At 40.7% G+C, this 16,996-nt stretch overlaps 2 protein-coding genes across 2 annotated transcripts in view; both read left to right on the top strand.

Moving 5' to 3' along the window:
- The window catches only part of LOC139388601 (regulatory factor X-associated protein), a 1,150,577-nt gene that overhangs the window by 840,490 nt on the left and 293,091 nt on the right, over positions 1-16,996 (top strand). The gene's annotated exons all lie outside the window — the stretch shown is intronic.
- The window catches only part of LOC139388018 (ubiquitin-fold modifier 1), a 35,738-nt gene that overhangs the window by 1,322 nt on the left and 17,420 nt on the right, over positions 1-16,996 (top strand). The window contains exons 4-5 of the mRNA XM_071134500.1: positions 6,575-6,614; positions 7,920-7,952. Of these exons, the coding sequence (XP_070990601.1) occupies positions 6,575-6,614; positions 7,920-7,952 (73 nt within the window). The remainder of the gene's footprint in view (positions 1-6,574; positions 6,615-7,919; positions 7,953-16,996) is intronic.

The raw sequence follows: 16,996 nt of genomic DNA on the forward strand, positions 1-16,996 counted from the left end.
AAAGCACAGAGTATGGATATGAGGATTGAGTCTCTCTTCAGTCTCCTTTCATACATGTATGGATGTGAGGATTGAGTCTCTCCTCAGTCTCCTTTCATACATGTATGGATGTGAGGCTTGAGTCTCTCCTCAGTCTCCTCTCATACATGTATGGATGTGAGGATTGAGTCTCTCCTCAGTCTCCTTTCATACATGTATGGATGTGAGGGTTGAGTCTCTCTTCAGTCTCTTATACATGTATGGATGTGAGGGTTGAGTCTCCTCAGTCTCTCATACATGTATGGCATAGCAATGATATAATACTAGAGTTGGCTACAGCACATAGGCTTTGCTGTAGGCTTTGCCTACAGTATGGGGGCCTCCTCTGTTGCATGGTGACTATCAAAGATTAGATACAGCACCTCTAGTACAGGTAAGGCTATATGAGTCTCTCCTCAGTCTCCTCTCTTACATGCATGACATGGAAACAATATACGATATACAATATAGATACCAGGCTTGAGCATTTCCTCTCTGTTTAGCCTGGTCCCACCCTGCCTGCTTCCGTAGCTGGAACTGTCATTCCACATGATATTAAGTCAATAACCTATTTCTAGTAGATGGTAAGCTGGGAGAGGACCATCGTTTATGTCTTGCCGAATACCAATCAGACTTCCTTGAATCAATGGATCCCTTCCCTTTTAATATTTAGATTTATGAATGCAACCTATTACAATAATCATCATCCAAATAATGGACAGAGTGAATAGCCTAAAGATGAAATGAGGCAGATGGGTAATGCTTTGAGAGTAGCAGTAATTCATTTGTATCTTTCCTACCCTCCCTCTTCAACCCATTGTCCATTGTCCATTCCCAGCTACATAATACGTTTCTCTTTCTCTCCTCATTCTCCTGCTCATCTGTGATTGATTTAGAATGCCCGTGCTGCTCTGTGCTCGCTTAGCCATCCTTATCTCCCTGACTTCAGACTAGTGGCATCTCCTCTGTCTCTCTGTGTGACAATAACAGGTGCAGTCTCTTGAGATGTGTTGATCTATAACCCCATAGAAAACTCATGAGCCACCATCATGATTCAAGCAGACATGAGTGATGGCTGTTTCTGCTGCTATATGCTTTGTCCTCTTTAAGCAAAGTAGAATCCTCACAGAGCCAATTATGTTCTTAGAACGCTGAGGCTGATTTTGATGCTTGACAGCAGAGGAGTTTTCTTTTCTCTCCTGCGAACAAAATCTCAATTATTAGTATTTTTGCCTTCAGGCTGGTTCTCATAGATAGCGGAATCTTTCATTAATGATTAGCTTCCCCTCCCTTCTCCTTTGATGACTTTTGTGGTGTGTGTGTGTGTGTGTGTGCGCGCCGCCACTGTTTCCTTTTAGGAAGATGTAGGGCCGGACATTTGACCGGAAACTTTTGAATTGATCAGACATTTGAGAAATGTACCGTACCCATATGCATTAGGTGTGTAACCTGATTAGGGAGTCCACCCACTGTGATCAGAATGATAGACATGACATCTAGATGAAGGTCATTCGTCTTAACAGAACATTCAAGTCGAGGATGCAACGGCGTTGTGGTCCTTAACGCATTCCGATGAAACGCGCTTTGAAGATGTTTTAGAAAAACTATCAACATTTACTTTTCCCACAGCCAACAAGATGAGTAACGAACAGCAAAACCACTCAACTATGTCAGTCTACTATTCCTCCATGCTAGAAAGTTTACCTATTCTGTTTTGTCAGCTTGTCGGAAAAATCAATTGCCTAATTCCAAACTGACTCTGGGACAGTTGCAGGATGAAAGATCCCAAATTCATTCAACCAGGACATCAACAAACAAAAAAACTTTTAGCTTAAACATTTTATAAACTATTATTTCTTCACATTATAAGCACTGCAATGCGCACATGGCAGTGCAAATGAGAGCTGTTTCATGTGACAGAGATGAACATATCCATTCCAAATTTAGAAAGAGGGGAGATGTAAAGATGCATCAACTGGCATGGGATGCTAATATGACAAGGGTTATCAACAACTAGCATGGGATGCTAATATGACAAGGGTTATCAACAACTAGCATGGGATGCTAATATGACTAGGGTTATCAACAACTAGCATGGGATGCTAATATGACTAGGGTTATCAACAACTAGCATGGGATGCTAATATGACTAGGGTTATCAACAACTAGCATGGGATGCTAATATGACTAGGATTATCATCAACTAGCATGGGATGCTAATATGAATAAGATTATCATCAACTAGCATGGGATGCTAATATGACTAGGATTATCATCAACTAGCATGGGATGCTAAAATGACTAGGATTATCATCAACTAGCATGGGATGCTAATATGACTAGGGTTATCAACAACTAGCATGGGATGCTAATATGACTAGGGTTATCGTCAACTAGCATGGGATGCTAATAGGACTAGGATTATCAACAACTAGCATGGGATGCTAATATGACTAGGATTATCATCAACTAGCATGGGATGCTAATATGACTAGGATTATCATCAACTAGCATGGGATGCTAATATGACTAGGATTATCAACAACTAGCATGGGATGCTAAAATGACTAGGATTATCATCAACTAGCATGGGATGCTAATATGACTAGGGTTTTGAAACCCAATAGAACAATAGATAATCTATTATGAGCGAAAAAGGCTACTAGTTTCAATGGCATATGGAGGTCTTTATAAAATAATTGACTCCACGTTTCTAGAAACAGATTTTGTCTAGGCTACTTTGAAGCAAGGTAAGACTTGCCTTATAATACGAAGTGAAATGTTCAGTTTTCAAGCTCACATTGTACGGTGTGACACACCATTGCACATGAATGGAAAGCCCACTTCATTTACCAGTTTATAAGTAAAAAAAAAAATATTTTTTTTTCAATCATGGCCATCAGAACTGTTTTTAACACGCAATTTAATTTAGAATTGTTGCACAATTTTTCGGGCTTCTAAAAGCATGTTTCACGCCAACAGGAACTGCAGCAGCAGCTCTCACACAGTCTGACCTATTTTCATCTTAAACTCTGTATCGGTATGCTTTACACTTTTTATAAAGAAGAATCATAACAACTAACGAGAAATACACACACCACTTTATTTCCACCAAATGATGTAAATTAACCCGTAGACCGATATGCATGACCGACCGGTCGAATGTATTTACATCGACTGGTATTTTCATCAATAAATAATAATAATAATAATAATAATAATAAATCATTTTTAAGCATTATTTTTTGCAATGGACTTGGTGCGTTCTTTGTTTTATTTACCAAATAAATTATTATTATTCACCTTCGCTAGAAAACAAAACCTGACGTGCCCAGTTAGGAGAACTCAATAGAACAGATTAGACATTCCTCTAAACGACTGGAACATTCAGCGTTTTTCACAGTTTTTACATTTTTATTAGGACAAATCCTTTAATCTCTACTGCGGTTACAGAGCGTGAAGATGATCCTCCGCCCCTTTCTCTCTGTATCGAAGCTCAGCAGCCTCCCTGACAACTAGTGATGCGCGGGGTTGACTCATAACCAGCAGGCCCTGCGGTTATATCCACAGGACGGGCAGGTTTAGGGTTGAATAATGGGAAAATAATGCCTAAAAATATGTCAATGTGCAATTCATATCTATAGGCTACGTTTGAGTTTTTTTCTTTCATAATTTGTATCTGTTGTAGCGCGTTGCTTTAGTTTTAGGCCTAACTGTAGGCAACACATACACAGCAAATCATTTTGGGAACTTAGGTCAATCCACTGAGGCAAAAAGGGACAATTTCAGATTTTTAATTCAGTAAGAAAATAAAAAAAACATGTGAAATGTAGAGTTGAAAATAAAGACAAGGGAGGGCTAGAACAGTAGTCTAATGTTTGGGAAAGTAGTGAAACTGGTTGATTGCAGTGTGCCGGCTCTATTATGTATAATGATGTGTGAGGCGCTATACAAATTCCACAGTCACATGACGGGGGACTTCAAAATGGCCCGTCAAGGGAACTGTGCTGTTCAGGTGCCTTAAATGTAATAGTAGCCTGTCTGGACACTGACTGTAGATCTATAAGCTCTTACATGGCCAATATACTATTAACTCCTGCTCTATACTATTAAGCATTTTTTGCAGTAAAATGATACACCGAATGTACATTTTGACTCAGGAATAGGATTGGAGAACTGATTTCTTTCAGCATCTTGTGAGAATGACTGCGTGGTTAGGGACCGTCTGTAAAGGTGCTGTCTTTATCAGCATTGTAAAAGCTGATTAGTACTTCAACCACACAAAATATGCATCCAAGCCGAACTGAAATCATATTAAAAAAATATATGTTGGGTCTTTTGAATAGCTTCAAATTTCCTTTAAACACCTTTTAAACTAATCTCATTTGAACATTTTTGCATAGAAAATCTTTCCCATTCTTTTTAGTTATTGCATTTTATTCTCCCCGGTCCCTAAACATCTTTGCTGTGTGAGAGAAGCAGAGATGAATGAGAAAAACAATTTTTACCAATGTCAACTAGATTGAAGCGTTAATTCTATAGATTTATGTCATTATTCTGGTGAGCAAGGATTTATTTAGTCCTCTGGGGCAACATATAATGACAGGAAGAGAAGCTGCATGTATCTAATTATGGACAAGTTGACTAACAAATAGCCTACCAAAATGTGGGACATTATAAGAAGAAACATCAGACAATCTAAAACGTTCTGTCAAAAAATCTTTACACCATCTCTGACTGTACAGCTCATTTTCTATATTTGCGGGTTAGAGTCGGGTGTGGGCCTCAGATTTTCACTTTGTCACATATAGTCGGGCGGGTGGGTTATTAGCAATTGGGTGTTGGTGAACAAACGGTTGACTCTCACGTCACTACTAACACACACACACACACATGCATACACATACAGAGTTGTGGCAGTGCATGTCTCTCTCTCCCTGTGAGCCCAACTCCTTTCTCTCCCTGTGAGCCCAACTCCTTTCTCTCCCTGTGAGCCCAACTCCTTTCTCTCCCTGTGAGCCCAACTCCTTTCTCTCCCTGTGAGCCCAACTCCTTTCTCTCCCTGTGAGCCCAACTCCTTTCTCTCCCTGTGAGCCCAACTCCTTTCTCTCCCTGTGAGCCCAACTCCTTTCTCTCCCTGTGAGCCCAACTCCTTTCTCTCCCTGTGAGCCCAACTCCTTTCTCTCCCTGTGAGCACAACTCTTTTCTCTCCCTGTGAGCACAACTCCTTTCTCTCCCTGTGAGCACAACTCCTTTCTCTCCCTGTGAGCACAACTCCTTTCTCTCCCTGTGAGCACAACTCCTTTCTCTCCCTGTGAGCACAACTCCCCTCTCCCCCTGTGAGCACAACTCCCCTCTCTCACTCTGAGCCCAACTCCTTTCTCTCCCTGTGGGCCCAACTCCTTTCTCTCCCTGTGGGCCCAACTCCTTTCTCTCCCTGTGGGCCCAACTCCTTTCTCTCCCTGTGGGCCCAACTCCTTTCTCTCCCTGTGGGCCCAACTCCTTTCTCTCCCTGTGGGCCCAACTCCCCTCTCTCCCTGTGGGCCCAACTCCCCTCTCTCCCTGTGGGCCCAACTCCCCTCTCTCCCTGTGGGCCCAACTCCCCTCTCTCCCTGTGGGCCCAACTCCCCTCTCTCCCTGTGGGCCCAACTCCCCTCTCTCCCTGTGGGCCCAACTCCCCTCTCTCCCTGTGAGCCCAACTCCCCTCTCTCCCTGTGAGCCCAACTCCCCTCTCTCCCTGTGAGCCCAACTCCCCTCTCTCCCTGTGAGCCCAACTCCCCTCTCTCCCTGTGAGCCCAACTCCCCTCTCTCCCTGTGAGCCCAACTCCCCTCTCTCCCTGTGAGCCCAACTCCCCTCTCTCCCTGTGAGCCCAACTCCCCTCTCTCCCTGTGAGCCCAACTCCCCTCTCTCCCTGTGAGCCCAACTCCCCTCTCTCCCTGTGAGCCCAACTCCCCTCTCTCCCTGTGAGCCCAACTCCCCTCTCTCCCTGTGAGCCCAACTCCCCTCTCTCCCTGTGAGCCCAACTCCCCTCTCTCCCTGTGAGCCCAACTCCCCTCTCTCCCTGTGAGCCCAACTCCCCTCTCTCCCTGTGAGCCCAACTCCCCTCTCTCCCTGTGAGCCCAACTCCCCTCTCTCCCTGTGAGCCCAACTCCCCTCTCTCCCTGTGAGCCCAACTCCCCTCTCTCCCTGTGAGCCCAACTCCCCTCTCTCCCTGTGAGCCCAACTCCCCTCTCTCCCTGTGAGCCCAACTCCCCTCTCTCCCTGTGAGCATGTAAACCCAAGTCCCCTCTCACCTGGCTGTCCTTCCGTGGTTTTCAAACCTCTTCACAGGGACCCGTAGACATGTCACACATTTGTTGTAGCCCTGAAATAGTTAACCTGATTCACCTTAGTCATGGGGTTGAGGATGAGTTGACAAGATGAATCAGGTGGGCTCGGTCTGGAATAGATCAAATGCATGGAACGGTTGGGGGTCACAGAGGAGAGGTCTGAACACCCCTGGACTACTGAGAGGCAGGTGTATAGCATGATCATTCTGTCTGTTTCCTCTCACAGTTCAAAGTACCAGCAGCCACCAGTGCCATCATTACTAACGGTGAGTCTGTTACATTGTGTCAGTCTTATTAGAAACAGGTGAGTCTGTTACATTGTGTCGGTCTTATTAGAAACAGGTGAGTCTGTTACATTGTGTCAGTCTTATTAGAAACAGGTGAGTCTGTTACATTGTGTCAGTCTTATTAGAAACAGATGAGTCTGTTACATTGTGTCAGTATAATTAGAAACAGGTGATTCTGTTACATTGTGTCAGTCTTATTAGAAACAGATGAGTCTGTTACATTGTGTCAGTCTTATTAGAAACAGATGAGTCTGTTACATTGTGTCAGTATAATTAGCAACAGGTGATTCTGTTACATTGTGTCAGTGGGTCCCATAATTTCTGGCGAAAACCAAACACTGCCTTCCACATTAAGAACCTCATACCAACGGTCAAGCATGGTGGTGGTAGTGTGATGGTTTGGGGATGCTTTGCTGCCTCAGGACCTGGACGACTTGCCTTAATAGAACGAACCATTAGGTTCTATTAGGTCATTCTAAAGGAGAATGTCAGGCCTAAAGGCCCTAACTCCCTATCCATCTATGAGCTGAAGCTGAAACAGCTGGGTCATGCGGCAAGACAATGATCTAAAACACACAATCAAGTCTAAGTGAAAATGGTTAAAAATAAACAAATTTGAAGTTCTGGATTGGCCTACTCAAAGTCCAGACCTAATCCCAATTGAGGTGTTGTGGCAGGACTTGAAACGAGCAGTTCAGGCTTGAAAACCCACAATTGTCACTGAGTTAAAGCAGTTCTGTATGGAAGAGGGGGCCAAAATTCCTCCACAGCGACGTGAGAGACTGATCGACAACTACAGGAAGTGGTTGGTTGGAGTCATTGCAGCTGAAGGTGGCACAACCAGTTATTGAGTGTAAAGGGGCAATCATTTTTTTTCATACAGGGGATTTGGGTGTTTGTGAACTTGGGTTACCTTTTAATCTAAAATGTGGTTTTGGTTGAAGATCTGATAACATTCAGTATCAATAATATGTAAAAGTAGAGAAAATCAGAAAAGGGGGGGCTGTGCTTTTTCAGTATCCTATAATATCTCTGACAAAAAAAATATTTCTGTCTATGTAACACATACTGTTAAATGTGGTTGTTTTTGTTGTGCCTAGTGCAGCAGCGTTACCATGTGAACTTATGTGTCAGTCTTACTCATCAGACACCCCCCCCCCCCCCTCTCTCTCAACCACTCTTTTGCATGTTTAATTCTTAGTTTTATTTATTCATGTTTTGGTGTTTTATTCATTCATGTATTGCTATTTATGCTAATCCCTGTTCTCTCTGTGCTCATGACAGACGGTATCGGCATCAACCCAGCTCAGACAGCAGGTGAGTCTTCCGTCTTCTCGTCCACACTGATGACAACAATAACTTGATTTGTTACAAGGTGGGATTAAAATGGTTTTAATTGTACTTTTTTTTGTCAACAATCTACACATAATACTTTTAATGTCAAAGTGGAAGAAAAATCCTAACTTTTTTTTATTAAAAATTTATGAAAAATGAAACACTTATATGTTTTTTAATTACATAAGTATTCAACCCCAAGTCAATACATGTTACAATCACATTAGGCAGCGATTACAGCTGAGAGTCTTTCTGGGTAAGTCTCTAAGAGCTTTGCACACTTGGATTGTACAATATTATTTTTCTAATTCTTCAAGCTCTGTCAAGTTGGTTGTTTTAAATGTTTTATTTAACTTTTATTTAGACAGGAAGTCGATGCTGAGATCAAGGTGTCTTTATTTAGACAGGAAGTCGATGCTGAGACCAAGGTGTCTTTATTTAGACAGGGAGTCGATGCTGAGACCAAGGTGTCTTTATTTAGACAGGGAGTCGATGCTGAGACCAAGGTATCTTTATTTAGACAGGAAGTCAATGCTGAGACCAAGGTGTCTTTATTTAGACAGGGAGTTGATGCTGAGACCAAGGTGTCTTTATTTAGACAGGGAGTCAATGCTGAGACCAAGGGGTCTTTATTTAGACAGGGAGTCGATGCTGAGACCAAGGTGTCTTTATTTAGACAGGAAGTCGATGCTGAGACCAAGGTGTCTTTATTTAGACAGGAAGTCAATACTGAGACCAAGGTGTCTTTATTTAGACAGGGAGTCGATGCTGAGACCAAGGTGTCTTTATTTAGACAGGAAGTCGATGCTGAGACCAAGGTGTCTTTATTTAGACAGGAAGTCAATACTGAGACCAAGGTGTCTTTATTTAGACAGGGAGTCAATGCTGAGACCAAGGTGTCTTTATTTAGACAGGGAGTCGATGCTGAGACCAAGGTGTCTTTATTTAGACAGGGAGTCGATGCTGAGACCAGGGTGTCTTTATTTAGACAGGGAGTCGATGCTGAGACCAAGGTGTCTTTATTTAGACAGGGAGTCGATGCTGAGACCAAGGTGTCTTTATTTAGACAGGGAGTCGATGCTGAGACCAGGGTGTCTTTATTTAGACAGGGAGTCGATGCTGAGACCAAGGTGTCTTTATTTAGACAGGGAGTCGATGCTGAGACCAAGGTGTCTTTATTTAGACAGGGAGTCGATGCTGAGACCAAGGTGTCTTTATTTAGACAGGGAGTCAATGCTGAGACCAAGGTGTCTTTTCTAGATTAGCCCTATGAAGCACCACAATACACATCAGAATACCATAAACACATTCATACACACATTTAAATACACGTTGTTATACACTACACGGAAAGCAAAACACAGACATAAAACAGACACATTCTTCAGTAAAAAGTTTTCTCTGAGACAACCATCTGAAATGCCCTAGAGTCACCAATTCCTCCAATTTTAAAGTGCATTGCGCAGAGAAACGAAGGCTTATATCTACCTAATTTTCTAGACACCAACGGCGTCTCCAGAGTTAACCAACCCTGTGAGTCGGGAAGCTTGTGGAGCAGGGCTTTGACAAAAGAGTGTAATGATGTGACTTCAGAGGTCCAGCCAACCTTTTGGTAAAGAACACAGTGATGAATAATTAAAGTTTACCAACACCTGCATTGCTTGTTGTTTGGGGGTTTTGTGATATCAGCTGATGTAAGAAGGGCTTTATAAATACATTTGATTTGATTGATTTCCTTTGATAAAGCAAAGGGTGCTAATAAAAATGGGTTTAAGAGTAGAAGCAGCTGCACTTTGGCGTTTAGTATCACCATAATTGAGAACTGGTAGAAAGGTTGACTGCGCAATCTGCTTCCTGCTGACAACAGAGACGATCTGTTTCTGTAAAACAAAACAAAAAAATCCCACTTTTAAAATCTTTGTTTCTTAACAAGCTTAGTCGTATGTTGAATTTTAAAAAAAAAATGTTTTACGATAAATCATTGTCAATCCAAATACCGAAGTATTCAGGGAATCGTTCGATTTCTAGAACTATCCGATGATTGAAGATGTCATCCATCTGAGACACGTTTTAAACCAGTAAGGACTTCCTGCACAACTGCAAAATCGGACTGTTTCCTTGTGACAGCAAGTTGGGGAAATTGGTACATAATAGTATTATTTACATATAGATGAAATGTATATTTTTTTTACAGATTGACCAACAGCATTAATATAAATAGTGAAATGAACAGGTCCGAGTATCGTCCCCTGCGGAACACCTTTTATGTACTTCAAGACATGTGGACTTAACCCAATCAATCACGATGGCCTGAGTTCTGTCACTAAGATAACCATGAACAGGTGTCAGCGCTCAGACCTAGATCATTAACAACTAAAGTGGTTGCTGTAATAGTGCTATGCCCAGGACTAGACCCTGATTGGATGTCCAGGCCTAGACACTGATTGGATGTCCAGGCCTAGACACTGATTGGATGTCCAGGACTAGACCCTGATTGGATGTCCAGGCCTAGACACTGATTGGATGTCCAGGACTAGACCCTGATTGGATGTCCAGGACTAGACCCTGATTGGATGTCCAGGCCTAGACACTGATTGGATGTCCAGGACTAGACCCTGATTGGATGTCCAGGCCTAGACCCTGATTGGATGTCCAGGCCCCAGACACTGATTGGATGTCCAGGCCTAGACCCTGATTGGATGTCCAGGACTAGACCCTGATTGGATGTCCAGGCCTAGACCCTGATTGGATGTCCAGGCCTAGACCCTGATTGGATGTCCAGGACTAGACCCTGATTGGATGTCCAGGACTAGACCCTGATTGGATGTCCAGGCCTAGACACTGATTGGATGTCCAGGCCTAGACACTGATTGGATGTCCAGGCCTAGACACTGATTGGATGTCCAGGCCTAGACACTGATTGGATGTCCAGGCCTAAACCCAGATTTGGTTTGCATTCATTTCTCAGATTTAAAAAAACAAACAAAGTTGATACATTTTACCAGGTTTCTAGAATCTTTTCTGGACAAGGAAGCCTTGAAATGGGTCGATGGTGATTTAAGATCACTACTATCCCTGTCCTTGTGGAGCGGCAGCACAACCGCTCATTTCCATATTTTTTGAATATTTCCTGATAACAATATTAAAAATAATAATAATTTAAAAGTGTGTTATTGAGCCAACCATGGTGGGCGCTGAACACCAGGATCCAATTGGTCGGCCCTTCTGGATTTCTCGTTGTTAGCAAAGCGTCAAGGGCTTATTTTTTTTCTTCTGTGAATAGCCTAAAATCAAAGCCTCGACTATAATTTCTCTCATCATTCAGCAAGTTTTCCCTATCCGCATCCAGCCCAATATCCATTGTGAATAAACGTAGAAATTATTTGAAAGAGAGCCTGCTGAAATAATAATAAATAATGATAAGAAAAAATTAAATGGTAGTTAAATGGTAATTAAATGCATCAGTGATGGCATATTTTTTCGTGTAATGAGGCTCGTGTCGGAATTAATTTGTTGTGTCAGAGAGGAAGAAGTAAGAACACATTATTAATTTTTTTTCTTCTAGAATTTAGCCGGGTTCTCATTACAATCCGAAAGAGAGTTTACGTAATAATCTGATTTAGCCTTTCTGATTTTGGTTTCACACAATGATTCCTCAGTTGCTTCAAAGCTTGCCAGTCTGGGACTAAGCCTGTGTTCCTGGCCTTGACCCAAGCATCATCTCTTTTTATGAATGACTTCTGATAATTCCGGAGTGTACCAGGCATTCAATGGATCCACAATAGCATCGAAGACATCTCCAAAATGGCTAAAAGCTAAATCATGTTCAGGGATAGCTGAGATACAATCAAGGTCACTAAAGTAAAGATCATCTAAAGAAGAAGAAAAAAACCTCTTCACTGATGTGTTTAAAGTCCCACTTTTTTAAATTTGTTCATAAAAATATATTTTTTTACCTTTATTTAACTAGGCAAGTCAGTTATGAACAAATTCTTATTTTCAATGACGGCCTACAGGGGAACAGTGGGCTAACTGCCTTGTTCAGGGGCAGAATATGACATATTTTTACCTTGTCAGCTCTGTGATTCGATCTTGCAACCTTTCGGTTACTAGTCCAACGTTCCAACCACTAGGCTACCCTGCCCGCCCCTCTTTGTGATGACACAAGGCTTAGAATTGTGTATTCTCACATCTCTAACACAAACAGCTGGGCAATGGTCAATAATATATTGGGCGAAGACACCAGAGGAAACACGTTTTCAATAGTGTATTCGTTAAAATAAGATCAATCAGTTGGCTTTGAGGAAGTAAGCTCCAAACGTTAAAATACGTCAACAACGTCCTTTTTAAAGTAACATGGAGTCTCCAACTCAAACTATGTTCAATAGGCAGTTGCAGGCCCTGTCTGATGGTTGATATTGATAGCGTTGGTATGGCTATAAGATAGCATCGAACTGCCCCATTTGGTCTATCCCTAGTAGTAATAGAGGAAGGAAAATAAATTGAAATTATACTGAACAACAACAAAAAATTCTAAGGTTTTACTGAGTTACAGTTCATATAAGGAAATCCAGTCAATTGAAATTCATTAATTAGGCCCTAATCTATCGATTTTTACATTACTGGCAATACAGATTTACATATTTTGGTCACAGATACCTTTAAAAAAAAAAAATAGTTGGGTCCATATCTGGTGTGACCAGAATTTGCCCCATGCAGACATCTCCTTTGCATAGAGATGATCGGGCTGTTGATTGTGGCCTGTGGAATGTTGTCCCACTCCTTTTTGTGAAGTTGGAGGATATTGGCAGGAACTGGAACACCCTGTCGTACACGTCGATCCAGAGCATCCCAAACATGCTCAATGGATGACATGTTTGGTGAGTATGCAGGCCATGGAAGAACTGGGACGTTTTCAGCTTCAAGGACATTTTTACAAATCCTTGCGACATCAGCCGTGCATTATCATGCTGAAATGATGTCGCTGGACGAATGGCATGACAATGGGCCTTCGGATCTCGTCACGGTATCTGCGCATTCAAAATGCCATCGATAAAATGCAACTGTGTTTGTTGTCTATAGCTTACAGTATGCATAGCCCATACACCTATATGTTTTGATAAGGTTTGTATCAACTAAATTGGCCAAGTAACTCTACAATCGGTGTAGAGCCTAACTGGCGCACATAGGCGGCACGTGAGTTTCAAGTTTTGGGGAAGATAATGTATAATCGCTTTTGTGGTACACTTTTGGGAAGAGTGTTTTCTTGCTAATTGATTGCATTTTGAAACATTAATCTAAATAATAATAAAGCATCCTTGTTTATTTGGAAATAATGTGTTTATCAACATTTTGAAGCTAAGCGTTCTGATCTGTTGCATCAGCCACAATAACACAATAACGCTATAACACGTTTTTTTCTTTTGTATTTGTATTAATTTGTGCTCTATCGCATCCCATATCTGTCCCAGACTTATGTTTTATATACTTCTTGATTTTGTATCATCGGGGGGGATAGTGCTTTTGCATTTCGTTAGGCCTACACATCTTGTTGGATGACGAAAAGTCAATGTGGACAGTTCCTCTAACTTCTTCAACACGAGCCTCGGAATTCCGTAACAGGGACGCGATGTGTCTGTCTTCACTTTTAGCCTACTACTTAGCGGAGATGCTTGTGAGAAGAACCCGATCATGTGACGGGCATTGGCCATTAAGAATTAAGGTATCTGAGAGAGCCATGTCAGTGAGAGGTGCAACAGAGCGTGGCAGCCGGTAGAAGGGAATTATGAATATTATATTCAGCCGAAAGGTACAACGGCTACTTTGGCCTCAAAAGACATGTCCTTTTTTATTTGGCATTATGGGTGTTGCCACCAGGAAATGGTGAGAATACAATTAAGTGCTTGTCAAATAGTGAATGAGAGACTGATGAAGTGTGTGCAGCCTGCACAAGAAACAGAGCAGAGCTCATGCCTTTCATGAGACTTTTTTTTCAAATCGTCACCAGAGACTTAGAATGTATTAAAAATCAAAACATATAGCCCAACATTTGTATAACAACGATTCATAACTCTAAATTAAGCTTATGGGATGCCCTGTTTTTTTGTTAACCGCTCAACATAGAATAGTTGCATATTTGCACTTCCTTGGAAATCGTTTGGAGGAAATATCCTTTCTATTTTATTCAGCTATATTCAATTGTATTATTCATACTATAAAATAATACAAAATAATGCCACGGAATTCTAAGCAAATCCTGTCTGTTAAATGAACTAGTGTAGCCCACAGCCATTTGGCATAGTCAGATCAGGACCTAACATCAGGACAACTCAGAGTATGTAGCCCACAGACATTTGGCATAGTCAGATCAGGACCTAACATAAGGACAACTCAAGAGTATGTAGCCCACAGCCATTTGGCATAGTCAGATCAGGACCTAACATCAGGACAACTCAGAGTATGTTATTCTGTTCTTCTGAAATAGACTAAATTTTTGACATATATTCACATTTTTTTGCAGTTTTACTTTAGTGCTTTATTGCAAACAGGAAGCATGTTTTGGATTATTTTTATGCAGTACAGGCTTCTTTCTTTTCACTCTGTAATTTAGATTAGTATTGTGGAGTAACTACAATGTTGTTGATCCCATCCTCAGTTTTCTCCTATCGCAGCCATTAAACTCTGTAACTGTTTTGAAGTCACCATTGGCCTCATGGTGAAATCCCTGATCGGTTTCCTTTCTCTCCGGCAACTGAGTTATGAATGACGCCTGTGTCTTTGTGGTAACTGGGTGTATTGATACGCCATCCAAAGTGTAATAAGTAACTTCACCATGTTCAAAGGGATATTCCATGTCTGCTTTTTATTTTATTTTTACCCCATCTACCAATAGGTGCCCTTCTTTGTAAGGCATTGGAAAACCTTCTTGGTCTTTGTGGTTGAATCTGTCTTTGAAATTCACTGCTCGACTGAGGGACCTTACAATTATCTGTGTGTGTGGTGTACAGATATGAGGTCATTCAAAAATCTTGTTAAACACATTTTTACTCCTGAAACTTATTTAGGCTTGCCATGAAAGGGGTTGAATACTTTTCTCAAAACATTTCAGGTTTTCATAAAAAAAAAATATATATATATATATATATATATATATATATATATATATATATATATATATATATATATATATATATATATATATATATATATATATATATATATATATATATATATATATACTTTGACATAATGGGGTATTGTGTGTAGACCAGGGATAAAACAATCTAAATAACACACAAATGTGCAAAGGACTGTGGCCGATACCTTATGTAGATACCAGATCATTATTTTAATAGAGGACTGTGGCCGATACCTTATGTAGATACCAGATCGTTATTTTAAGAGGACTGTGGCCGATACCTTATGTAGATACCAGATCATTATTTTAATAGAGGACTGTGGCCGATACCTTATGTAGATACCAGATCATTATTTTAAGAGGACTGTGGCCGATACCTTATGTAGATACCAGATCATTATTTTAATAGAGGACTGTGGCCGATACCTTATGTAGATACCAGATCATTATTTTAAGAGGACTGTGGCCGATACCTTATGTAGATACCAGATCATTATTTTAATAGAGGACTGTGGGCGATACCTTATGTAGATACCAGATCATTATTTTAAGAGGACTGTGGTAGATACTAGATCGTTATTTTAATAGAGGACTGTGGTAGATACCAGATCGTTATTTTAATAGAGGACTGTGGTAGATACCAGATCATTATTTTAATAGAGGACTGTGGTAGATACCAGATCATTATTTTAATAGAGGACTGTGGTAGATACCAGATCATTATTTTAATAGAGGACTGTGGTAGATACCAGATCATTATTTTAAGAGGACTGTGGTAGATACCAGATCGTTATTTTAATAGAGGACTGTGGTAGATACCAGATCATTATTTTAAGAGGACTGTGGTAGATACCAGATCGTTATTTTAATAGAGGACTGTGGTAGATACCAGATCGTTATTTTAATAGAGGACTGTGGTAGATACCAGATCATTATTTTAATAGAGGACTGTGGTAGATACCAGATCATTATTTTAAGAGGACTGTGGTAGATACCAGATCATTATTTTAATAGAGGACTGTGGCCGATACCTTATGTAGATACCAGATCATTATTTTAAGAGGACTGTGGTAGATACTAGATCGTTATTTTAATAGAGGACTGTGGTAGATACCAGATCGTTATTTTAATAGAGGACTGTGGTAGATACCAGATCATTATTTTAATAGAGGACTGTGGTAGATACCAGATCATTATTTTAATAGAGGACTGTGGTAGATACCAGATCATTATTTTAAGAGGACTGTGGTAGATACCAGATCGTTATTTTAATAGAGGACTGTGGTAGATACCAGATCATTATTTTAATAGAGGACTGTGGTAGATACCAGATTGTTATTTTAATAGAGGACTGTGGTAGATACCAGATCATTATTTTAATAGAGGACTGTGGTAGATACCAGATCGTTATTTTAATAGAGGACTGTGGTAGATACCAGATCATTATTTTAAGAGGACTGTGGTAGATACCAGATCATTATTTTAATAGAGGACTGTGGTAGATACCAGATCATTATTTTAATAGAGGACTGTGGTAGATACCAGATCATTATTTTAAGAGGACTGTGGTAGATACCAGATCGTTATTTTAATAGAGGACTGTGGTAGATACCAGATCATTATTTTAATAGAGGACTGTGGTAGATACCAGATTGTTATTTTAATAGAGGACTGTGGTAGATACCAGATCATTATTTTAATAGAGGACTGTGGTAGATACCAGATCATTATTTTAATAGAGGACTGTGGTAGATACCAGATCGTTATTTTAATAGAGGACTGTGGTAGATACCAGATCATTATTTTAAGAGGACTGTGGTAGATACCAGATCATTATTTTAAGAGGACTGTGGTAGATACCAGATCGTTATTTTAATAGAGGACTGTG

This window comes from Oncorhynchus clarkii, chromosome 29, assembly GCF_045791955.1.
Source record: "Oncorhynchus clarkii lewisi isolate Uvic-CL-2024 chromosome 29, UVic_Ocla_1.0, whole genome shotgun sequence".
Lineage (NCBI taxonomy): Eukaryota > Metazoa > Chordata > Actinopteri > Salmoniformes > Salmonidae > Oncorhynchus > Oncorhynchus clarkii.